The sequence below is a fragment of the Micromesistius poutassou genome, assembly GCF_964030765.1.
Source record: "Micromesistius poutassou genome assembly, chromosome: 21".
Lineage (NCBI taxonomy): Eukaryota > Metazoa > Chordata > Actinopteri > Gadiformes > Gadidae > Micromesistius > Micromesistius poutassou.
This window is the reverse complement of record NC_140291.1, coordinates 5,148,818-5,175,440: the sequence shown is the minus strand read 5'-3', so window position 1 is coordinate 5,175,440 and position 26,623 is coordinate 5,148,818. Positions and strand designations below refer to the sequence as shown.

At 44.3% G+C, this 26,623-nt stretch overlaps 2 protein-coding genes across 2 annotated transcripts; both read right to left on the bottom strand.

The window, feature by feature from the left end:
• Positions 1-1,010: 1,010 nt before the first annotated feature.
• Positions 1,011-4,922, bottom strand: LOC311366975 (hydroxycarboxylic acid receptor 2-like). The gene is made up of 3 exons (XM_084485769.1): positions 4,624-4,922; positions 3,674-4,107; positions 1,011-2,578 (listed from the first exon to the last, which is right to left on the bottom strand). The coding sequence occupies exons 2-3, from the start codon at positions 4,043-4,045 to the stop codon at positions 1,910-1,912; spliced, it is 1,041 nt and encodes a 346-aa protein (XP_084341895.1). The 5' UTR covers positions 4,046-4,107; positions 4,624-4,922; the 3' UTR covers positions 1,011-1,909.
• A 5,265-nt stretch (positions 4,923-10,187) lies between these two features.
• On the bottom strand, positions 10,188-24,572 carry LOC311366959 (NACHT, LRR and PYD domains-containing protein 3-like). Its single transcript, XM_084485747.1, has 18 exons — positions 24,308-24,572; positions 23,656-23,746; positions 23,427-23,543; positions 23,222-23,341; positions 22,122-22,238; positions 21,917-22,036; positions 20,834-20,950; positions 20,629-20,748; positions 20,441-20,510; positions 18,935-19,154; positions 16,530-18,363; positions 16,093-16,266; positions 14,417-14,587; positions 13,213-13,383; positions 12,675-12,848; positions 11,866-12,039; positions 11,646-11,692; positions 10,188-10,881 (listed from the first exon to the last, which is right to left on the bottom strand). Exons 2-18 carry the CDS (start codon positions 23,730-23,732, stop codon positions 10,304-10,306), a joined length of 4,401 nt encoding a protein of 1,466 aa, XP_084341873.1. The 5' UTR covers positions 23,733-23,746; positions 24,308-24,572; the 3' UTR covers positions 10,188-10,303.
• Positions 24,573-26,623: the final 2,051 nt, after the last annotated feature.

Here is a 26,623-nt window from a genome sequence, read left to right as displayed (position 1 = left end):
ATACTGTCGGTCATATGGTCATACTGTCGGTCAAACTGTCGGTCATACTGTCATACTGTCGGTCATACTGTCGGTCATATGGTCATACTGTCGGTCATACTGTCATACTGTCGGTCATACGGTCATACTGTCGGTCAAATGGTCATACTGCCGGTCATACAGTCATACAGTCAGTCATACAGTCATACAGTAGGACCCTGTGATGGTTGCTTGCAACTATATTTATTTCTATAATCATAATTGGAATACGAATAAAATTAATAAAAATGTAAAAAATGAATGTTTTTTATAATTATTTAATAAAGAAAATATTTTATAATAATCTTTTAAAATAATTTTCCAACATCAGGATTTTGTTTGATTTACCCCTTAGAATTTTATATTACTTAAAAATATAAACTGTTTATATATATTAAAAGGAGTCTTATTTGATATACAAATCATTGTTATACACATTTGTAAAACAACATCACAAAGTCACATGTAGTAATCACAGCTGCAAAAAAATAATAAAACAATAACATGCAGGGGTAGAAAGCTTGTATTTTGCTGTTAGCATGACGTTTATCACGGTTTTACTTATGATGTTGTATGATGTTAAAAAACATTCCCCCCCAAAAAAGACAAAATACGCCTTCCAAAGGGATTATAGCTGATGCACTGGACATGTATACTTTTAAAATCTGACTGGTGTGATTTCCTTCCTCATTCAGAAATACCAAGGTCAAAAAGGTCAAAAAGGAAATGGTGAAACCAAGTGGAAAAACCACAGTTGCTCCTCTGACTCCTCCAATTGATTTGCATTCCCCAAACGAAGACAAAGTTACACTCTTATGTAAACTTTTTCTAGGAAAGTATTACTCACATGTATTTTTTACTACCTTATGCAATTTGTGATTATATGCTTGCATGTGTTCTGGCAACATATGCAAGCATATAAAATTTATTCCATTTTAGTTAGTGTTTTAGTGTTTTAAACAAAGTATTTAATTGCATGAGCACAAATAGGATCATGCAATATTTAACTACAATCTTTTGTCAAATTCAAAGTTATCAATAAATCTTTATATACAGTCAGGGTGACTGTATAATGCAATATTTTATAGACAACAATAGCAGCTTTATTGAATGGAACAATACAGAAAACTGTGGAAAAGTACCAGCACAGTGAGAGGGATGCAGCAAGCTACCCAAAGGAGTAGGAGTATGTTCCTGCAATAGAGGAGGATGCCGTTTCAGGACCGCAGTCCAAGGGCCATAGTTTCAGCTAACCACATGACTAAACTTAGGGATGTCAAACCTGTTACCTAAACTAACCCAAACCCTTAAATTCACCATCTCTAACCCAATCCCTAAACTTCAACTTCAACTTCAAAGCACTTTATTTGTCCCCAAGGGGCAATTTAAAAGGGCGCATTACAGTAGCTTCAGGGACACAATCAACAAACATAAGCAGCACGCATACTGCACAATCAACCAACATACACAATTCACAGACACACTGCACAATCACACAGCACACACCGCACCTCATCATTCAACACAAAGTAGTAGTTTTAAAGTTTTAAAAGTTTTTAACCATTTCTAACCAAATGAACCCAAACCCTAAACCTCTCTAACACTCTCAACATAACCATCTCTAACCTTAGGATAGTCTTAGGTAACCAAAGGCAACCAAAATAAAAAATAAACAAGGGTGCTAGAAATATAGTGCAGCGGTCCTGAAACTGCAGCCTCCTCTATTGAAGGAACATAGTATTGGCACAAAGGGACACATATTTGTGTAATAAAGTTGAATACAGTTGAAGGCAGTTAATGCTCATAATAAAGGCCTAACTAATATATAATAACACTGTCATCAATGTTCATTCCGTCGTCTATCTCGCATTCTCGTCGGGAGGGGTCGGAGTTATTGATGTGCGGTGGACTGTGTCCCCATTGCTGCCCCCTCTCCGTCTCCCTCTCCCTCGTCTCCTGTGCTGCCACGGCAGCTGCCACCGCGCAGCGCCTTCGGCAGTGTCTTCGGCAGCGCGCCCACCAGGGCGTTTTGGAACATGGGGCTGCAGAAGTAGTACATGATGGGGTCCAGTGGCAATTTGAGGACGTTGAGGACGAACGACACAGCGGTGAGCTGGGTGAAGGCGTAGAAGGAGGCGCAGTCGCCTGGGCGGCGCGCGCCGATGACCCACAGCCCCAGCGTGGTCACCGTGCCAGGCAGGAAGCAGACGGCAAACACGACCACGATTGACGTGCACGCACGTACGCTCTCGGCCATGTCTATCTGCCGACTCTTCAGGACGCAGAAGATGCGCGCCGAGCAGAAGAGCAGCATGGCCAGGGGCACGAGGAACTCCAGCACCGACAGGATGCGGTGCATGCGCACCAGGAAGAGGACGTCCGGCGACGCCTCCCCGTAGGACGTGAAGAAGAAACACTGAGTCTGGTTGCCGTCACCCTTGATATGGCTGAACGCCAGCATGGGAACCCGCAGACCGATGACCAGCAGCCACAGGAAGGCCACCGCGTACCAGGCCTGCCTCTTGGTCATGCGGTTGAAGCGGTGGTGTGGGTGCACTACCTGTGGGAAGGGAGAGGAAATTGATGTGAGGTCAGGGCTGTACAGATTTCAACACATATGTTATTAAAAATTATTGTGTGCAAAAGAGAAATATTATTATTGCCTTCACCCCTTTCCCTTCAGTCCCATTATCTATGTAGCCTTTTGTCCGTCCCTCTTTTTATTTATTATTTATTTCATTATAATTATGTTATTAGGAGTGTGATTATGATTATTAATTGGCTTTCCTCATCTAAACATTCAAGGCCAAACTGTCAAGCTCTAATTAGGAGTGGCATCGGTTTAGCTCTCAAATTTTGTTTAACGGTCCACTTGTGTGCTTCTGAAATCTGGCCCTTTGCTGTTAGGTGTACAGTTAGCGTACAGCCCTGGGTGGCTTGTGGTTAGAGACCTGCAGAGATGGATTAGTACAAGCCAGGTTTATGAGGTGAATGAACGAGTGTTTAAACTTGAAAAAAAATACAGGCCTCCTCCGGCTACATATTTATGTTATTGATATTATAGGAGAAATTTGTTAAGCAATATGCAATCAACATCTTGCCCAGTATGTTATATTAATTAAATGAGTGTGGAGAAACACTGAGCAACCAAAGAAATGCTCTCCTCACATGATGTGTATCTGATATATGTTCTTGTTGGAGCCATGGGCTGCACAGAATGGAATGCTCTGTTTAGATTGGGCCTCAAGGAGGTCCAGGGAGAGCAGGGAGACGGCGCCACATGTCTCCAAGTAAGGGAAAAATGCATGGGATGAGGTTACGACGTATGGATGATCTATGGGCATAATGGAGCATAAAAGCAGGGGCCGGAGAGTGGCTGTTCAGTTCTTTGTCAAACCAACTCAGGATTTTGTTGTTGCTTGTTCTCGAGTGATAATAAAATCTTTACCATTCAAACCTTCGGCTTCCTCGATCTCTCTTAGTTTTTGTTTAGACGTTGTATTTTATCTACGACAATATGGAGTATTTGGATGATAACAATGTAACTATAACAACAGAACAACAGAACAATGACGCGATTTCACATAGAATAGGACTAATATCCTATTACTGCCAACAACATCCAATACGTCAAAGGTCTAAGGTGTGAATTTACCTTAAAGTAGCGGTAGATCACCACAAACGTCATGAGGCCGATACTGGCTGAGCGGTTGGTGACCATCAGGAAGAGGTTGATCCGGCACAGGCCGTCACCGAAAACCCAGTAACCCCTGAGCAAGGCATCAATCCTCAGCGGCAAGCTCACCAGCACGAAGAAGTCGGCAATTACAATGTTGAAGAGGAACAGCACAGTGCATTTCCAGCTTTTGAGCTTCCAGCAGAAGATCCAAAAGGCAACTACGTTTCCCAGAAGCCCCAGTATGACATCTAGGGTGAGGATGGGCGGCAGGATGATGCCTTCCAGGTGTATTCCGATAGGTGGGCACCGACCCCCTGCTCCCACAGGGGTCGGGGCAGTGACAGACATCTTCGTGGTGGGTGGGTATGGATTATCATTAGTGAGGTTGAATGCAATATATCTTGTCTTGTCTGTGTTACAAAATAAATAAACAAAACATGTTAAAAATGTGAACACACTTTCATCACAATCATCAAATATAATTTATCACTTTTTCCTCAATGTTGCCATTAAACCAGGATTAGAAATAAGCTGGAATGTGGGCATTTTCTTTGCTTTCTCTTCACCTCATTTTTTTCCTAAAGAGATTGATCAAGTTATACATGAACGCCTTCATGAAAAACACTGATTTCACCACTTATTCATCATCTTCTTTTTTTTGGATGCGTAGGCCGCAGGGTTTCATCACCAGTTTACTGTTATCTACTGGACTTCTGCATTTAACCAGAATAAACAGGATCTTACTGTTCCTGATTTCTGTAGAAACAATTAGTATGAGGTCACATATACCAAATGGACGGTGAATTTCAATCCTTTCAATGGGATACAAGTGCAGAAATAAGTTAGTTCTGTTTCCGACTCTTTTCTTTTTAAAATCTCAACATAAACAAACTTAGGCCTATATGGATACAAGAGCAACGACTCACCCGGCAAAAAAGGCGGTGGTGTTAAAATGCATTGATTGAAGTACAGCAGAGCCTTATATGATACAGATTCCGAGACTTGTTCAGTGAAGATGTTTTGAGAAGGCACGAGAAATATTTTTCATCTACCGTTTTATTTAAGGACGACCCATTTAAACCACACCCTACTTTAAACAACCCAGTGAAGAGAGCCTAGCCTACTCTCGATGTTTGGTAATACACTGTAGTCAACTGTTACTCTTATACGGCTTTACCCTGAGTTTGAGTCTTTAAAGTGACTACGTGACTCTCTTTACCCATGACAATTCTGTCTGCTCCCCTTTCCCCGTCGCGAAAAAAAGAAAAGTAATACGCTAGCCAGCCTTATCAATGCAACGAACAAACCGGAGAGAGTGAGTTATCATCAAAACAGATATCTATTAAGAAAAATTTAAATCCCCCTGACAATCGTCACATCTTCAATCGCATCTTCTTCACACAAGCTGTGTGTGCACTTATATATATATATATCGCAACGCATGACAGCAGACAAATCAAACTGCTGCTCCTTGGTTGATCGCGTCATCCACGGGTATCGCGATAGTTTTGATTTTGATTTTTGCTTTTTGATTAAAGTAGGGACATGATCTACAACCCAGGCAGCACCAAAAGGGTAGAAACAATAATTTTAACTCTATTTAATATAATTCCTGCAGCTACCACACCTGTCAGACTGGGTTAGGTTCATGAAGACCTCAACCCCAGATGTTGTCCGCCTGTCCCCTGTTCAACATGGGTTTCTCAAGCCTCATTGGCCTTGTAGTTAAAACAAAGCAAAAATTGTTTCTATCTACAAAATATCCCGTAAGGTTTTTTATATCCTCATAATTGCAGTTAAAAAACATGTCCGGCATAAACGCCAACCAGCATAAATAACTGTCGAGCTCTAAAATTGTATATGAGCGAACGAAAAGGGGGCAGGCGGCTTTCCTGAACTCAAATGACCACGCGCAATGACTTTTCACGTGGCCACCACCAGACCCTAACCTACCTTAGGTGTGAGTTCAGTAGACCACCCGCCCCGGTAGACAGCGACAGTTCGACTCGTATTTATACCTGGTACCCACGACTAGCGTTTCAGTAAGGGTGCTCGATTTTTTTTTCTCCAAATTCGGGAATAGTGGACAAATGGGTCACGGCACTTTGTTATTTGGTGAAAATGTGAAATGCATTCTTGGTCAAATTGGTAATATTTTCCAATATTTGTCAAAGAAACGGCCCACTGCCGAAGGCCTCATGGGAAATGGAACGCCCAGACACAACGTCCAGCTGATTTTGGTTACGTTCAAACATTTTCCATCACCATCATGTCAACTGTTCTGTTTCATGTATGTTTCCCCTGCGAACACAAATATATTTGAAGTTGAATGTTTTAAGTTTGTTAATGGTCCACTGATGCCATCTACCGGCGGAAGTTGTTAATGCTTGTAACGTCTTGTCTGATGTTACCATGGTTACCAGCTGCACGCTGCGTAACCTTCACACACACAATCGGAATACAACGTGCTCTGCGCTCGTCTTTATGCTACTTCTCTAGCTACACGCTAATGTATAACGGTTTCTTCTGCTTTTATGTAACGCATGGATCACAATCTAATATCTAATAACTAATATGAGTGGCAGTTAATGTAACCGTTTTTTTAATATAGATTTATCATTTACATGTTTGGACATTACATTTAATATTAATATTGTTTTATAATGGCTGTCACCCAAAATATGATGAAACAGGGGTTATAGCAAGTACATACAAAAAAGCACATTCAATGCATCACAGAACCACCACCATGTTGCTTTGATCGTTACAATGCATCTCTGTAACAAATGTTGCCATCAAACCCTTTGAGCCATCAGTGCTGAACCAATGTGCATGCACAGTAGCTTCATGCATGTACATTTGCCACACTGTCACTGACTGCTAACTTGAATGGAAGGCTGTATTCAGAGCGGCACAGAGGTTATGTCCCTTGTTTAAATGTTGCATTTGGTCATATCATATCAGCATGGAGAACAAGATGGAGTTCTGCTATTTACGATTGACTTGAGTGATTGGACGATAGATCAGGGAATCAGAACGTCATGACCTCAACCAAGCTCAGCCTCCTCTGCATTCCTGGGGCATCACCTCCGTACCGGGCATCTCCTGTGAACCCTTCTATCCGTCAGGGCTCCACAGTGCCACCATTTTGCTCTCAGATCCCAGTGAGAGTTCCTTCACGTGCACATGAATTTAGATATCGCAACTCGCATTACTGGCTTTCACACAAAGCTGGGTAGATTTGAAGGCTGATCAGGCAGTAAGCCTCCGATGTAACGTCAAACATTCCAACTGAAGTTGGGAGGTGTACCTCCTTAAATTTGCTCCCTGAATCCCAGTCATGACCGGAGATTTGTGACAAAACGGCTTGCACAAGAATTACAAGAAGACATTCTGAAACTGGATGCTCGTCGCTTACGCGATGGAGGGTACCGGTACAGATTCAAGGTTAAATAACTTCATGTCACGCAGAGGATATGCAGTCCAGTGTAACTGCTTACAGGAATGTGCAGAAACAGCAGTTACTACGACAATCAGAGTGCAAAGAGTAGGAGAAGCACTATGTGCATTAGAGCTTAAATGGAGATATAAGCAATGGGGGGGAAAGAGTATGAAGTGTGTTTGGGACCCTCTGTGTGGCAGTAGAGAGCATAGCGAGAAGACTGCAAGGAAATTAACACGCTTGGGCCATTTAGCCAAGAGGGACACTGGAAATATCCAGTCTTAAACGCTTATCACCCCCTCAAAGATACTGCATACCAAGTTGCATCCTGACCCCTGCCTAGCGACTCCCAGCCGCCTAATGACCCCACGCCCTAGTGCCCCCATGCCTTAGTGACCCCACACCCTAGTGACCCCACTCCTTAGTGACCCCACGCCCTAGTGACCCCACTCCTTAGTGACCCCACGCCCTAGTGACCCCACTCCTTAGTGACCCCACGCCCTAGTGACCCCACTCCTTAGTGACCCCACGCCCTAGTGACCCCACTCCTTAGTGACCCCACGCCCTAGTGACCCCACTCCTTAGTGACCCCTGCTTCTCCCCTCCGTGTGTCAGAGGAGCATCTGGTTCGGGGCTCACCTGTACAGAGGCCGTGTTCCCCAGGTGGTTGTCTGTCTGTGTGTGTCTCCTACCTGTGTGTGTGCGTGGTGTGATATGGGGGTGCCGTGCTGTTTGTCCTCAGGCTCTTCCCCTACAGTGACCCCACCCCCAACCCCACCCCCCCAGAAGCGGCTCTCCCAAAGAGAGAGAGAAAGAAGGAGTGGGAGTGCCTTTGCTGCCCCCTCACACACTAATCAGTACTCAGTATGGAGAATTTCCGGCACATTCCCCTCTGCGTGTGTGGCAGTGCTGCTCCTGGCCGCCCAGACCTGTGGCCCCCGGCCCTGTGCACCCCCAGCATTGGGACCCAATTGAGCTCCACTGTTGAGGTGATATGTTTGGGTGTTCTGTAGCCCACCGGTCCTGGGACCCCAAGACCCGGTCTTCTGTAGTCCACCGGTCCTGGGACCCCCAGACCCGGTCTTCTGTAGTTCACCAGTCCTGGGACCCCAAGACCTGGTCCTCTGTAGTCCTGGGACCCCCAGACCGGGTCCTCTGCAGTCCTGGGACCCCAGGACTTTTTGTGTTGTGTCCTCACACACACACACACACACACACACGTTATTACCTCTAAGGCTAATTCAAGGTTAGTTGCTCACATTTTGCTTGATAAGACCCTGGGGCCGGTACCAGGGTTTAAAAAAAAAAAAAAAACTTGCACGTGATGTGCAAACAAACACGGAGCAAATACACACAGGGAACCTTTTCCAGTAAACACACCCCCACCCTTCTGGTCAGATTAGAAGTCACACTCTCATTCAAAACCACTGTTTCTAAAACTGTAATTGACTTTCCTAAGGGGGTCCTAGTCGTGAGATTGTGTGCTGCCTCGTGTATGCAAATATAAAAGTACAAATGCAAGGAAGATTGAATTAATAGATTTAGGTGTATGCCAAAACACAAGTGTTTAGAACTGAGACAGAACATTAAACCGGTTCTAAACCATAACTGTTTTCAGTGATAAGACAAGAAATAGCAATGGTCTGAGGAGATCACAGTGAACACACACATTGCTGGAGACCTCCTGTGGGGACCTCCTGTTCACTGAGCCCTGAGGGTGGCGCTGCGCCCCCTAGTGGACACACCTTGCTGGAGAGGAGTAACAATTCTCTGATTCCCTGATGTTTATTTACAGACGTATCCAAGTTGGATTCATTTAATTGTTTCCTTCATTCCTCCTGCCGTCTTCATCCAATTAATGATTCTCAACGTTAGAGGTGTTTAGCTTCCATGCCAACCATGTCATATCTACACCTAATCGAAACTCCTCATTCTGTGTAAATGAAGACACTAGAAACACTGCCCTCTAGTGGTCGTACTTGGTTAAAGCACAAACAACCTTTTATTGATCAATTTAAGTACAGAACGGAACTTTGTCAAATTTAATCTATGACAATAATCAAACAAACCATACAAACCATACAAAAGCTGAATCAAGAGGAGCCATTAGGAGCACAGTTAGGGGCCCTTGAAGGAGCAGTGAGGAGGGGGGGTATTCCAGTGGGAGAGAGAGCCCCCCAGGACTAAAGAGAAGGCCCAGCGTTTAGGAGCCCTCTCCGGGGGTGAGGATCAGTGGATCGGTGAGAATGAGGGCGCGGCCCGCTGCTCTGGGCTATCATCTATCTACTGGACATGACTGCAGTGTGGAAGTCCGGCCAGCAGGGGCAGCACTGAGGAGGCCTCAGTCCTTTCTTTGTTCTGGAAGAGTGTGGAAGAATTCATGAAGGGGTGAATGGAGTTGTGTGTGAGGTAATATCCTCCCTCCACACTGATGAAGGGGTGAATGGAGACTCCACTGTTGTGTGTGCGGTAATATCCTCCCTCCACACTGATAAAGGGGTGAATGGAGACTCCACTGTTGTGTTGGAGGAAACGTCTCCAGAAGACTTGGAGGATTTCAACTGAACAAACGGGAAGAATCATCTGAACACACGAGAACATTCAGAGACCGGGACAGCAGATAGAGGGAGCCGGAGACCAACCCACCAGTGGCGGTTCTAGGGGCCAGTGCCCCCGTAACTCTGAGTCCGGCCCCCCCTGTGGCCCCCCCAAACGAGCCAACCCCACCCCCCGTCAACAATCGCGCCCGCAATAGCGCTCGTCCGTGATCCACCCCCCCCCCCCCCCCCCCCCCCCCAACAACAGCAACTGCAACAGCGCTTGTCCTCGGCCCCCCCATTAAAACCGGTCTAGAATCGGCACTGCAACCCACTTGTCTCGGAGGCGACCGGCACGACCCCGGAGACCGCCGGAGAATCTGCCATGGCTCACGGAGCCCAGACTTTTGTTTGTTCTTCTTTCCCGGTGGGAGATACCCAACCCGTCGTATCGTTTGTGTTTAATAAACGTGCCTGTTACAGCATAGACGTGTGCTGATTGGGGGAGTGTGTGTGTGTGTGTGTGCATTCATGAACGATGTGTGTGTTAATGTTTATGTTCATACTGTATGTGTTTGTTAGTTTGGGTGTGTTTATGACTGTGAACATGTGTGTTTGTGTGTGTTTCTATGGGTCTGTTTGTGTGTGTGTAACTACAATGGACACTCCCAGAGACACTGAGGCACCAGGCTTAAATAACCTAAACCCCGGGAGGAGGTCCTCCTGGGCGAAGGTGGAATGGAAGGTGTGGAGGTGTGTCAGTGTGTCTGAGGATCCTCCTACACCTGGGGACACTCTGTAGAAGGACAGAGTACCAGCAGGCCGGTCCAGATACACTCCTACTCTGTTAGAGCGAGGGAGAAGTATGATTGTGAGACTATTGTTGTACTGGACACAGTAATTACCTTCATTACAAATAAGAACCAAGGACTTGTTGTTCCATCCAAGACAGCTGTCATGACCCGCTCCTCTCTTTGCGATTCCTCTGTATGCCACTCCTATATAAACCTCTCCTTCCCACTCTACCTCCCAGTAACAGCGGCCAGTCAGACCCTTTCTACACAACACCTGGTGCCAGCGCTCAAATCTCTCTGGGTGATCAGGATACGACTGGTCCTCTTCAACCCGCGTCACCTTTCTGTTGTCCTCAGACAGAGAGAGTTGTTTGTGGGCTGTGTTTGGGTCCAGTGTGAGTTCACAGGCATCTGACGGGAGAAAGACATGTTTAGGCTACTAAACCACGATTATTAATTATTACACAGCTCTTCTCAATGCTGTAGAATGCGCCATTCACTTGCATGGGCCTTCCCGACTCTGGCGGTCAATTATTATTATTGTCTAATGTTCTAATGATAGTAATAAATGAAACTAGAAAATGCATTTCCTGCAGAAAATGGTAGGTTTAATATTAACCTTGTTAAGGCTCCGCGACGACAAGTGTGTAGATTTGTTAAACGTTTGAATGAAGGTTAACGGTTAAAAATTGACCAAGTTACGAAGTCTGAAGTAGTTGAAGTGTCAGAGAATGGGCTGCATGCAGCACTCAACAATAATCATTATATAATCACAACCATTATAGTAATAATTGTTATTGAAATATTATTTATAGACCTAATTATAACAATATTACAAATAAAAATAATCATCATAACAATAATATATGAAAATCATAATAATTATCATAACAATAATAACACTAGTTTTTCTAATAGAACATACAATAAACACATAATTACTATATTATTATTATATTATTACTAATGTTATTATCATTATTATTATTATGATATGATCATGTCCAATAATAATATCAATATTACCAATATTCATCATAATAAATAAATAACAATCATAAAACCTATTTGATTTGATACAAGTAGGATTAATACACACGTAACATGATGCTGTGTGGATGGACTTTCCATCTCAATAGTTAGTGTGTGTTGTGATGAATCAAACAGACACTTACACTTCTTCAGAGCTGGTTTCAGCCTCCACACTCCACCGTGCTCCACACTGGGGGGGAAACAAAGTGGAAGCCGCATGTTGAAACATTCCCCTTCATCATCTGCTGTATCACTTTCTACACAACAGAAGTTACAGCTGCCTTTTCAAACCACATAATCTAGCAGCAGGATGAATCCTTGTAGGAGACTTTGTCCCTGAGTGGGGAGCTGTCCTCTCTCTACCTGAGAGTGTCCAGTCTCCAGCGTGGATCCTCCAGTCCAGCAGAGAGCAGCGTAGCTCCTGAGTCTCCTGGGTGATTGTAGCTCAGGTCCAGCTCTCTCAGATGGGAGGGGTTGGAGCTCAGAGCTGAGGCCAGAGAAGCACAGCCTTCCTGTGTGACCAGGCAGCCAGATAACCTACACACACACACACACACACACACACACACACACACACACACACACACACACACACACACACACACACACACACACACACACACACACACACACACACACACACACACACACACACACACACTTATTTATTCTACCTGGATGAGAATAGTTCATACTATAGCTTTATGATTATATTCAGATCACAGCCCGGCTAGAGCCTCATCACCATGTCCACACTAATGACAAGTCCTCAGAGTTACATAACATATAACATATAACATCCATAACATACAGACAGCAACCCCTAACCCTAACATCAACTGGCCAGCGTTCTGTTAGCTAGAATGTCCTGCTAACTCATAACAGACCAGCGGTTAACAAGACAGCAAAAATAAACAACTCCCCTTCAAACTAACAACGTTTTTAAATCTTCCTGAAATCCTCTTCCTCTAAAGTTCTGCTCCTCCTCTGGCCTCTCATCCTCCCATTTGTGGTCCACTGACACGGTGACCCCAGCCTACAAATGAATAATGATGCTGAATCTGTCGGGGATCTTAGACACGTGTCGTCTGTTCTTTTAGACAGCCCACCTATTCCTGGCTTTTCACTACATATTAAACAAACCCAAAGACACATTGAGCCCTAACCCTGACCTGAGGGTTTCCAGTGCACAGTGTGGACTCCCCAGTCCAGCAGAGAGCAGCTTCACTCCTGAATCCTGCAGATCATTGTTACTCAGGTCCAGCTCTTTCAGACTAGAGGAGTTGGAGCTGAGAACTGAGGCCAGAGCTTCACAGCATCTCTCTGACAGATGACAGACATTCAACCTTCACACACGAAATAAACAGAACATGTTACTGTGTTTATGTCTTTAACATTTTCCAGAATTGAAAGAGAAGTTTTTATATTTAAATGCTAATAATAAGCTTAAAAAGCCTGACTACATGTGAATGAGAAGAATAAGAATAATAAAAAATAGTAAACTGTACTAATATAACATACGACTTATACTGTCATGGCAACAACAATATAAATATGTTGAGTTATTCTTGTAAAAATGTATTATTTATGGGTGTGTGTTGTTTCTTTTATGGCTGTAAATCTGTACATTTAATGTCTTTATTGTAGTTTGTTTTGTACTCTAATATAGATCCTTGTGCTGTAAAGGTTTGCACATTGAGTAAAACTGACCTGAGAGTTTCCAGTGCACAGTGTGGACTCCCCAGTCCAGCAGAGAGCAGCTTCACTCCTGAATCTTTCAGTTTATTGGTACTCAGGTCCAGCTCTCTCAGACTAGAGTTGGAGCTGAGAACTGAGGCCAGAGCTTCACAGCATTCCTCTGACAGATGACAGGCAATCAGCCTTCACAGCAAATAAACAGAACATGTTAGGAACCGTGATTATATGTTTTCTTTAACATTTCTGAAGGTTTTACAAATTATTATACATTTGATCTTCAAATGTTAGTTATATATATACTGCATATATTATTTATATACTGCATACTGCTGTTAGTTGGGCCATTTGTCTTGTGTTTTTCACCATTGGTTGGTAGCTTAGTGGCCAGCGTGCTTATAAGGTTGGTTTGGGCAGGGGCTTCTGAATATGTGATTTCCTTGGATTTTGGCACAAGGGATAATAACATCTGAACCTGTTTATTAATGAAATTAGCTGTAAAATGTTGATACTAACAACAATACTAATAACAGTTCTATATTTATGAAAACGGTATCATAATATGACTTTTAGTAGTATGTATATTGTGTTGTGTATATTGTAAAACATGTTGTATTTTGTTCTGTATTTCTACATATTCAATTACTCTACTCTGTATTTCTACATATTGTTCTGTATTTCCATGTCTTAAATAAAAATTCTGAAGATAAAATATACATAAAAAGTATATGTAAAATATAATAACATAACAAAGACCTTATACAGTAGTAGCAAAAAAACAAAAAAAACAAATTCCCATGAAAATTAGATTGTGGTGATCACGGCCGTGGTCACCGTGTCCGTGTGCCGCAAAGGATCCTGGGAGGCTCGGGGGAAGCGGCACCGCCACCAAGGGAGTCGTGGGTGTGGGCGACATGGTTTGTGTTTCGGGTGGTGTGTGCAAATAAAGGCAACTCTCGAGGTCGTGTGGTGTATGGGGCACGAGATTTTTGGGATTACTTTTCAACTTTTCATTTTCGCATCCCACACAAACAAGAAGGTATAATATGTCCAATGGTACCACTCTAATAAACGTGGTCATCAAAGGTACTGAGTTAGTGGATGATATAGTTTGATGTCATTTGGGAGTAATTCTCAAACCAGGGGGCAGTGGTTGTTTTAAAAGTCTTATAATGTAGAGCATTGCGGTGTAACTGTTTGCACATTGAGTAAAACTGACCTGAGAGTTTCCAGTGCACAGTGTGGACTCCCCAGTCCAGCAGAGAGCAGCTTCACTCCTGAATCCTGCAGTTTATTGGAACTCAGGTCCAGCTCTCTCAGACTAGAGTTGGAGCTGAGAACTGAGGCCAGCACTTCACCGCATTCCTCTGACAGATCACAGAAATGCAGCCTTCACACAGAATAAACAGAACATGTTAGGAATTGAGATTAAAAGTGCTTAAAAGATCCAACTAGCTTACAGGAGAAACATGGTGTAGCTAACGAACAGCACAGGGCCGTCATCGGGCCGACACTGGAGGGGAGTACGTCCGGTGATGCTAGACCCTCGGCTCTCCTCGCTGCTATCAGGGATCAGGGAAGTGAGCTCAAGGAGATGACCGTGGACATTCAAACTTCCTTCAGCAGCCGCCTGAAGGCCTTGTAGGGATCCTGAACTCTGTGTGAACAGAGTCAGACCTAACGAAGCAGAGGGCTGCGGAGCAAAGTTGGGCCTCCAACTCGCTGAATGCTCCACTGACTGATTGGGCGTGTAAATGCAATTAAAATGGTTTCCCTCCCTACATTTCTTTATCTCTATCAGTCCCAATAGTCTTCTTTAAGACTATTAATTCCTTAATTTATCTTTTATTTTGAATTTTAAATCCCATCGATATATTTTCATATATTGCTTAAGCACATTAACAAAAACCTAAAACACTAAGGGCACTTGCCCTTCCCATCTTCAGACACTTTTACTGTGTTTCAAAATCAAGGATGACTATGAAACCTCTCTGGGGTTCTGCATCCCTCCATATTCAATCATTTTATGTTGCTCTGTATTCCTACATATTCAATCGTTTTATGTTCTGTATTTCTACATATTCAATCGTTTTATGTTCAGCATATATATTCTGTATCTGTAATACAGAACATAAAAGGATGAATGTGTAGAAATACAGAACATAAAACAATTGAAAATGTAGAAATATAGAACATAAAACAATTGAAAATGTAGAAATATAGAACATAAAACGATTGAATATGTAGTAATACAGAACATAAAATGATTGAATACGTAGAAATACAGAATTTAAAATGATTGAATATGTAGAAATACAGAACATAAAACAATTAAATATGTATATTTAATCGTTTTATGTTCTGTACATACATATTCAATTATGTTGCTCTCTATTTAGAAGATATGTAAAAAATGATAACATAACAAGACCTTATACAGTCCTGGCAACCAAAAATATAAATTGTTGAGTTGTTTCTATGAAAATTATACACTTTTTATAAAATTATACACATTTTTATTTAGACTTAAATTATAACCTTTGATGGATGCAAATACTGTGACTTCATTTGTTTAACTATCACTATCCCGTTAACAGGGGATTGTGGGAAGGCACTATTATTATATTTTGTGTTTATAATTGAAAAGTTGCAATAGCAACTTTGGGATTACTTTTCAACTTTTAATTTTCACATCCCACGTAAACAACAAGGTGTCAACAATATGTGCAATGGAACCACTCTAACAAATGTGGTCATCAAAGGTACTGAATTATTAGCTGATATAGTTAGGCATACTTTAGAAGGAATTCTCCAACCAGGGGGCAGAAGTTGTTCTAAATGTCTTCTGACACGGAACCTTGTAATTTAACTGTTTGCACATTGAGTAAAACTGACCTGAGAGTTTCCAGTGCACAGTGTGGACTCCTCAGTCCAGCAGAGAGCAGCTTCACTCCTGAATCCTTCAGTTTATTGGTACTCAGGTCCAGCTCTCTCAGACTAGAGGAGATGGAGCTGAGAACTGAGGCCAGAGCTTCACAGCATCTCTCTGACATCTTACAGCCATTCAGCCTTCACACAAAATAAACAGAACATGTTAGGAACCGCGATTAAATGTTTTATTAGACTTTTCGGATAGTTTAACAAATAATACTATAACAGTTGTTTTGTAGTTCTGAAAACTGTATCATATTACTTACTTCTACTTTATAGAAGTATGTATATTGTGTGTATCATAAAACATGGCTACAGATACATTTTGTATTCTAACTTTTATATTCTAGTATTATGTATAGTGTTGTGCGTATTGTAATACATGTTATAAGTGAACCTACAGAGATGTTTTGGAGGCTTTGATCACTGGCAGCAGCCCCAGAAGACCCTCCTCAGAAGCAGAGTATTTCTTCAGGTAAAACACATCCAACTGCTCTTCTGATGTCAGTAAGATGAAGACCAGAGCTGACCACTGAGCAGAGGAGAGAGATTCTGTGGAGATACTTCCTGATGTCAGGTACAGTTGGATCTCCTCCACTAGAGAACGGTCGTTCAGCTCATTCAGACAGTGGAACAGATTGATGCTTCTCTCTTGAGAGAGATCTCCACCTATCTTCTCCTTGATGTAATGAACTATTTGGGTATTGATCTGTGACCTCTTTCCTGTCTGTCCTGGCATAACTTTTTTAGTTAAATTGCAGAGTAATGTACTTCCTCTTGGTCCCAGCAGACCTTGTAGGAGCATCTGATTGATCTCTAGAGAGAGGCCCAGGAGGAAGCGGAGGAACAAGTCCAGGTGTCCGTTCTCACTCTGTAAGGCCTTGTCCACAGCACTCTGGTAGAGGAGGAGGCATTCATCTTCCCTGGAGGTTGGCTGTTCTCCTGAGAGCAGGTTGACACCAGTGTTGATGTAGGACAGAAAGACATAAAGGGCAGCCAGAAACTCCTGGATGCTCAGATGGACAAAGCAGAACACCCTGTCCTGGTACAGCCCACACTCCTCTGTAAAGATCTGGGTGAACACTCCTGAGTACACTGAGGCTGCTCTGATATCGATGCCACACTCTGCCAAGTCTGCCTCGTAGAAGATCAGCTGGCCTTTCTCCAGCTGGTTAAAAGCCAGTTTCCCCAGAGAAACAATGATCTCCCTGCTCTCCGAACTCCAGTGTGGATCAGTTTCAGCTCTCCCATGATACTTCCTGTCCCCCTGTATGGACTGAACCCTCAGGAAGTGGCTGTACATCTGAGTCACGGTCTTGGGCATCTCTTCTCCTCTCTGGGTTATGAAGAAGTCCTCCAGAACTGTAGCAGTGATCCAACAGAAGACTGGGATGTGACACATGATGTGGAGGCTTCGTGATTTCTTGATGTGAGAGATGATTGTGCTGGCCAGTGTCCCCTCTCTGAATCTCTTCCTGAAGTACTCCTCCTTCTGTGAGTCGTTGAACCCTCTCACCTCTGTCACCATGTCAACACACTCAGCAGGGATCTGATTGGCTGCCGCAGGGCGTGTGGTTATCCAGATGTGAGCATAGGGAAGCAGAAATCCCCTGATGATGTTTGTCAGCAGCACGTCCACTGAGGTCGGCTCTTTGATATCAGTCCAGATCCGGTTGTTCTGGAAGTCCAGAGGAAGTCGACACTCATCCAGACCATCCAAGATGAAGACTACTTGGTCATGGTCATATCTGTAGCTTCCTGATTCTTTGATTTCAACAGAAAACTGATGAAGAAGTTCCACTAAGCTAAACTCTTTCCCATTCAGTAAATTCAGCTCTCTGAAAGTGAGGAGGAATGTGAAGTCTATGTCATGGTTGGTTTTGCCTTCAGCCCAGTCCAGAGTGAACTTGTGTGTTAAGACGGTTTTACCAATGCCAGCCACTCCAGTTGTCATTATTGTTCTGATTGGTTTATCTTGTCCAGGTAAGGGTTTAAAGATGTCTTCACATCTGATTGGTGTTTCATCATTGGCTGGCTTCCTGTAAGCCTTTTCAAGCTGTTTGACCTCATGTTCCATGTTGACCTCTCCACTGCCTCTCTTTGTGATAAAGATCTCTGTGTAGAAGTCATTCAGACGCGTTTGCTGTCCTGCTCTAGCTACTCCCTCAGACACACACTGGAACTTCTTCTTCAGATGAGACTTGAGTTTATGCTGGCACTGGACGGAAACAGCTCCTAAATCACAAACCAGAAGACACATGCTATACATATTTCCAAGCAATATGACTGGTGTAAAGAAAGAAGTATTATAAATTCTACTTCATCTAGATCTTATAACTTTGTTAGTAGTGCTATCGTTGTTGAGTATCAGTGGTATCAGTGACTTGCTAACCTGATACAACAAGATACTGGTCCATCTCTTCTGAGTTATTCTAATGTTGATCTGCAGTTTAAGGTTTAACATTCTTTAACTTGATACCCCCACAATAACCCTATATATCTGGATCAAACCATTTAACCTGATAATCCCACAATAACCCTATATATCTGGATCAAACAATTTTACCTGATACCCCCACAATAACCATACATATCTGGATGAAACCATTTAACCTCCGAGAGGGAATATATCTCCACATGCAAAAGATAGACGTTTGGAAATTAACTACCTTGATCTACTAACAAAATAAGAGTCCTCTACTGCTCTTTAAAATAAACGTATTTCATCAGTGTTTTAAAAATAACAGTTTCTTATCTTTTCAAAATAAAAATCCAAATCAAGGGAGAGTCAATAAGAGTCTCTTACCACTCCACAGTGAGTTGGCCAGTTCCTCCTGGTTCATCTCCATCAGGCAGAGCTTTATGATGTCCACCACTCCCTCTATGGCACACCTCCTCTGCTCCTCATTCTTACCATCCTCCTCCTGCCTCTGACTCTCTGAGCATTGTGGGTAATCTGAGAAGAGATCCCTCCAGAGCTTCTTCAGCTCCTTGTCCAAAAAGGCATGTGCATTCTCCTCAGCCATCTGGAACAGAACAAACATCAAGGAGAACTTTACTCTGAAACAACTGAGGATATAAGCATCTGTCCAAGATTACCGTCTCGCTGGTCTAAAAAGGGAAGCCTGGAGACTATTAGCACCACAAGAGATGCTTTTATTGCCCATGTAGAGCCAGGGGTACCGCTAGAGATTGTGGGCCCTATGAAAGAATATATTGGGCCTCCAACCTAGCCCTCCCACCAGCCTAGAAAACCCATTTGACCACCCATAGATTGATAGACTGGTAGCTCTAGTGTAGCCTAGTGCTAATTACCCAATACATTATTTATTTTACCAATAGACTGCTGTCATTGACCATTGATGTATGAATGTCAAAGGTAGATGAGTAGCATCTCTCTTTACTGTTGTTTCTGGTAAAAAAGCTTTCCTCAAAATAAGTTTTGAAGAATTCATTGAAATTCAGTGGCATTTTATATATTGGTCAAAATCAGTGGCGGCTGGTGATAAAAATTGTTGGTGGGGCGCAGTAATAGAAAAAAAATCATTTGGTAGATTTGATTTCCTGTATTCTGGTGCATTTTGGAGATGGCCACTACCTATTACCTATTACCTACTATTCATTCAGATTCATGGCCTACATCCTGACTTGCAGGGCCTGGGCAAGCTTACAAGCTTACCCATTGTTGTTATTATGATATTGAGGCAAATCATGATCACTGTCCTATAGTATCCATTTTTGTGTCTCAATGGCTATTTCAAATGCAGTTAGAAATATGGCACAGTTGCTTTATAATGTTTATATGCTACAGGCCTTATCTATTATTTTCTTTTATTGTATGACAATGTTTATACGTGAAGCACTTTGAGTCTGCCTTGTGTATGAAAAGTGCTATATAAATAAAGTTGCCTTGCCTTGCCTTGATATAAGATTCTATGATTCACTAGGTAGCTCTGTGTTAATGGGCACCATTAACACATAAATAAAATGTGTGAATAAATAAAAACCTTTCTTTGGATAAACTGGATGACCAACTGTTGGCCCTTTTCCTCCCTCTCAGCTTTCTGTTTCTGATACCCCGACTTCTACCTCAACGACGACGTGTCAAACTACTGACAGTCTGTACTCTGTCTGTTCTGCTTGTAAGCGCACCGAGTGGAAGACTCTGTGCTGAAAACTGGATCTACGCAAGACTGAACCATGCAATAAAGAGAGAGAGGTAAAATATAGATGTATAAGACTATACTGAGCACCCCCCCTTACAGCACCCCTGTGTAGAGCTGAAGTCAAATGTCTTGTTTCATTTACACACCTTGATCAGCTCTGCTTGATTCTGCTGTACAGACTGAGCACTGGTAACCTTTGACCTCTCCTGGGGTCGCCTGTGGAGAACACACACACACACACACACACAATGGATCTTTTTAACTAAATATTTTAACTTAATATTAGTCTGAAACAAGCAACTGGTCTACTTGTTTGCCTGTTTAAAACTCCTACCTCTCCTCTCTGGAGGGGCGTCTATCTTTACTGAAGTCAGGACCATGACCAATAGAGTGGTCACTCTTCATGGAGACACAGCTGTGTCCAGGGGAGTCTGTTCTCTCATGCTGGACTCTTCTAGAAAAACAAGAACCAGGATTAACCAGAATACCATGGATGTCTGAGATATTCTGTAGTTTTATAATCTCTGACAAATCATTACCTCTTCTCAATAGACTGATTTCCATCTTTAAAGTTAAAAGGATGATCCATAGAGCGGTCACTCTTCATGGAGACACAGCTGGGTCCAGGGGAGTCTGCTGTCTCCTGCTGCTCTGGGCTTCAATACAACACACACAGAGCTTTTACTCAGACTAATGATGGAGTCATGATATCACTGCTGAGCTCTGAGATGGACGACACACACACACACACACACACACACACACACAGGATGTTTTTAACTAATGCCGCTTTTCCACCGACAGTACCAGCTCGACTCGCCATGACTTAACTCGGCACGACTCGGTTTGGTTCCAGGCACGTCGCGTTTCCATCTAAAAAAGTACCTCTTCAACGTGGGCGGGTTGTAGAAAATAACCTCTCCAATGTGGACGGGTTGTCATTAGGTTTTAATCCCGGGAGATGGGATTCCCGGGAAATCTGAATCTGATCAAGACTATTTCCTGATTCCCGGGAAAGGTTATGATGGGAAATAAAATAAAATAAAAAGTGCAATGGCTGCGCGTGCGCGTCTATTGTTGTCATACGGTAACGTTGATGGAGGCGAAACTCGAGCCCTGGGAAAGGAACGACGCTAAAACGAAACAGCAAAACGCTGATCCGTGTCCCCCTCGCGGGTCCGTGGACTCCAGCCACGCCAGACACACACAACCACGCCAGACACACACAACCACGCCGGACACACACAACCACGCACAGCCTAGCCCCAGGAAAGGAGCAACACACATGGCGAAATGCTGATCCGTGTCTCCAGCCACGCCGGACACAACTTAACTTTGAGTGATTATTCTCGTTTACAGCCGCTGGCCAATCAGTTGCCAGCAGCCTGTTTACATCACACAAAAGTACCTACTCCGCTTGCTTGGAACCTCGGTACCAGGTACCACGTACCACGTACTTTTTTTGCCAATTGAAACGCAAAAAAGGCGGGCCAAGTCGAGGCGAGTCGAGGCGAGTCGAGCTGGTACTGTCGGTGGAAAAGCGGCATAAATATTTCCTGACTTGTAAATATTAGTCTGCAACAAGTAACTGGTCTACTTGTTTGCCTGTTTAAAACTCCTACCTCTCCTCTCTGGAGGGGCGTCTATCTTTACTGAAGTCAGGACCATGACCAATAGAGTGGTCACTCTTCATGGAGACACAGCTGTGTCCAAGGGAGTCTGCTCTCTCCTGCTGGACTCTTCTAGAAAAACAAGAACCAGGATTAACCAGAATACCATGGATGTCTGAGATATTCTGTGGTTTTATAATCTCTGACAAATCATTACCTCTTCTCAATAGACTGATTTCCATCTTTAAAGTTAAAAGGATGATCCATAGAGCGGTCACTCTTCATGGAGACACAGCTGGGTCCAGGGGAGTCTGCTCTCTCCTGCTGCTCTGGGCTTCAACACACACACAGAGCTTTTACTCAGACTAATGATGGAGTCATGATATCACTGCTGAGCTCTGAGATGGACGACACACACACACACACACACACACACACACAGGATCTTTTTAACTAATGCCGCTTTTCCACCGACAGTACCAGCTCGACTCGCCATGACTTAACTTGGCACGACTCGGTTTGGTTCCGGGCACGTCGCATTTCCATCTAAAAAAGTACCTCTTCAACGTGGGCGGGTTGTAGAAAATAACCTCTCCAATGTGGACGGGTTGTCATTAGGTTTTAATCCCGGGAGATGGGATTCCCGGGAAATCTGAATCTGATCAAGACTATTTCCTGATTCCCGGGAAAGGTTATGATGGGAAATAAAATAAAATAAAAAGTGCAATGGCTGCGCGTGCGCGTCTATTGTTGTCATACGGTAACGTTGATGGAGGCGAAACTCAAGCCCTGAGAAAGGAACGACACTAAAACTAAACAGCGAAACGCTGATCCGTGTCCCCCTCGCGGGTCCATGGACTCCAGCCACGCCGGACACACACAACCACGCCAGACACACACAACCACGCCAGACACACACAACCACGCACAGCCTAGCCCCAGGAAAGGAGCAACACACACGGCGAAATGCTGATCCGTGTCTCCAGCCAAGCCGGACACAACTTAACTTTGAGTGATTATTCTCGTTTACAGCCGCTGGCCAATCAGTTGCCAGCAGCCTGTTTACATCACACAAAAGTACCTACTCCGCTTGCTTGGAACCTCGACAGAGGTGGTACTAAAAAAGGTACCCGGTACCAGGTACCACATACTTTTTTTGCCAATGGAAACGCAAAAAAAGGCGGGCCAAGTCGAGGCGAGTCGAGGAGAGTCGAGCTGGTACTGTCGGTGGAAAAGTGGCATAAATATTTCCTGACTTGTAAATATTAGTCTGCAACAAGCAACTGGTCTACTTGTTTGCCTGTTTAAAACTCCTACCTCTCCTCTCTGGAGGGGCGTCTATCTTTACTGAAGTCAGGACCATGACCAATAGAGTGGTCACTCTTCATGGAGACACAGCTGTGTCCAGGGGAGTCTGCTCTCTCCTGCTGGACTCTTCTAGAAAAACAAGAACCAGGATTAACCAGAATACCATGGATGTCTGAGATATTCTGTGGTTTTATAATCTCTGACAAATCATTACCTCTTCTCAATAGACTGATTTCCATCTTTAAAGTTAAAAGGATGATCCATAGAGCGGTCACTCTTCATGGAGACACAGCTGGGTCCAGGGGAGTCTGCTCTCTCCTGCTGCTCTGGGCTTCAACACAACACACACAGCGCTTTCACTCAGACTAATGATGGAGTCATGATATCACTGCTGAGCTCTGAGATGGACGACAGTCATAGACATTGAGAGATCCTCTTCTTACCCCTTAGCTCTGCTCTGGCGGCCAGACAGAGTGGTTTCAGAGATGAGAGGACCCCGCTCCTCTCTCTCCTCATCCATAGTAGACTGGAGACCTGGACACAAACACAACTACATTTTGTTTCTGTGGATTCTGACTGACGAAGACTGCGCAGACAAGACCTCTGACTGTGAAGACTTCCTATCCTCCTCCTGTCTGACATACACACACTCTATCACGCTCTCTGTCTAGAGCTACACACTCCAGTGCCAGAGTGGTAATCGGGAGAGTCGGGAGAATTCCCGGTGGGCCGTTAACGTTTCGGGGCCTTCGGGCTGATTACTGCAGGCTGACAATACTGCATTTATAAAAGGTCCTTGCTGAGCCATCCGGCGAGCCTGAGATGTGCGCTCGCAGCCTCTCACGCCTCTTGCCCGCTGTACACGTCCGTTGACGGAAGAGCGTGTGTCCGACGCATGGGGTACAACACGATCTGCGTATAACGTGCGTATAACACGATCTGATTGGGTGATGGATCCGTCGCTGCCTGAAAAGTTAAACTTTTCTCAACTTTTGGACACAAGCGACGGAGCCGATTTGACGGACGGACCCACAATGCATTTCGGGAGCCTCCCATGTAAAGTCAATTTCAGGAACTAAATTCAGGAAACGGTACCTTATCTTCTCCGTGATGAAACGTGTGCTGTCCGTGTAGTATGGAAATAAAGAAGCACAAAAGCAAGGAAGGGAGGGAATAAAGAGATTTAGGTGTTCACCAAAATCACAGAGAAGTGTTGAGAAGCGAGACAGAACATACTAACTGCGTCACATCGTTTGCAGTGGCGGCTGGTCAATAGAGGGCGGCTAGGGCGCCGCCCCTCCCAGAGCCGTATATAGAGTATGTAGAGTATATCTCTATAAACGGCTCTGGCCCCTCCGTGAGATATTCACTCGAATATATCTGCCAACTTTGAATAAACTATTATACATACGAAATAAATCAACAAAAATACATAGCGTTTATCATCGTTTAATTATGTGATAGACCGTAGGTACTTGCAACTGCCAGCAACCGTTTAAATGCGTCTGAACGTCAATGATTTGGGCTAGGCTAGTTATTGGTCATTCGAAATAAAGCCCTTCTTCAGGTCAGGGGCGCCGGCCAAGTTGAAGTCAACGTAAGCTCCCAAACTTTTTGCTGTCTATCAAGCAGAGACGGCTTTTCATTGGCGCACGATTGGACAATTCAGCGAATCAATCAAATAGGCTACCTCCCTCAGCAACACTCGCGCAACACAACTACAGCAGAGAATAGATGGATCCCAAGCGGCCCCCTCTAATCTGACCCTCAGCAGCCCAGCTGAACACAGAGAGGGCTGAGAGATGAACCACAGAGAGACACTGCTGCTTTTCACCGGCACAGACCTGATGTGTTTTCAGATCCATGAACGATGTGTGTGTGTGTGTGTGTGTCTGTCTGTCTGTCTGTCTGTCTGTCTGTCTGTCTGTGTGTGTGTGTGTGTGTGTGTGTGTGTGTGTGTGTGTGTGTGTGTGTGTGTGTGTGTGTGTGTGTGTGTGTGTGTGTATTCATGATTGTGTGTGTGTGTGTGTCTGTCTGTCTGTCTGTCTGTGTGTGTGTTGTGTGGAAACCCAACTCCGGCACAGCGCCCCTGGAAGCCGCCCAGGGGGCAGGTGGTAGAGGCAGTCTACCACACATTTCCACCAGATGGCGGCAGAGAGAGCATTGGTGCCAATCAGTGAGATGCGGACTGCGGAGCACCTGAGGAGTAGTGGTGGATTTCATGATTTGTTTGAAAGAATCAGTTTGCGTAGGTCAGTTCGCCAAGAAGAGTCTTTCATTCGTTTGCATTTCCGGTAGCGGTGAATCATGATTCTCAGTCACTGAGTTGGTCAGACTCGGCTCCTTCCTCGTTCTCAACGACGACGAACGAGAGCGGCAAATCAGGTCGGTTCGTTCGTTTTAAAGAGTCGTTCGTTCAAACTGATTCGTTCGCGAACGAGCCACCACCACTGAGGAGCCGGTGGAGAAGCATGGCTTAAACAGCCTGCATCAAGGCTCTCTCAGGGCTCTCCCGGTTCTCGTGGTGTGAGACGTATCCATGAGGGGGAGAGACCTCTTCGTGGGTGACGTGATTCCCTCCGGAGGGACACGTGTGGTTACAGAGAAGGGGATTTTGGAGGACTAAAGGCCCATGTGGCGGCTTCTCCAGTGAGGAGAGGGAGGAAGATCCTCCTTAACATTGTTGAGAATAAAAAATATAAATATATATATACCTGAAGCGCCTGCCAGAGGGCAACAGGTTGAAGAGATGGGAGCCAGGGTGGGTTGGCGTCTGGGCGTCTTTCAGGATGTTTCTGGCCCTGCTGAGACAGCGGGAGTTGTAGATGGTGCTTAAGGAAGGCAGAGGGCAGCCAATGATTTTTTTGTGCCATGTTTGCCACCCTCTGCAGTCTCTTCCTGTCGGCCTCCGTGCAGCTGGAGTGCCACACTGACACAGCGTAGGTCAGCAGGCTCTCGATGGTGGAACGGCAGAAGCTGTGTGTTTAGTTGCTCCTTCCTGAGCACCCTCAGGAAGTGTAGCCGCTGCTGGGCCTTCTTGACCAGCGCTGTGGTCCAGGCTGAGTTCCTTGGTCTTGGGGATGTTCAGTGCCAAGTTGTTTGATGCACACCACTCACCAAGTTTCAGGACCTCATCTCTGTAGGCCGCCTTGTTTCCCCCTGTTATCAGCCCCACCACCATTGTGTCATCAGCAAATTTGACAATGATGTTCTCTGGGTGGGCTGGACTGTAGTCGGATGTGTATAGGGAGTAGAGTAGTGGGCTCAGCACACAGCCCTGGGGAGAGCCAGTGCTGAGAGTGCAGGAGGAGGAGAGGTGAGGACCCAGTTTCACCTGCTGGGGTCGGTTGACCAGAAAGTCTTTAATCCAGGAGCAGGTGGGTGGTGGGAGCCCCAGGTTGACTAACTTGG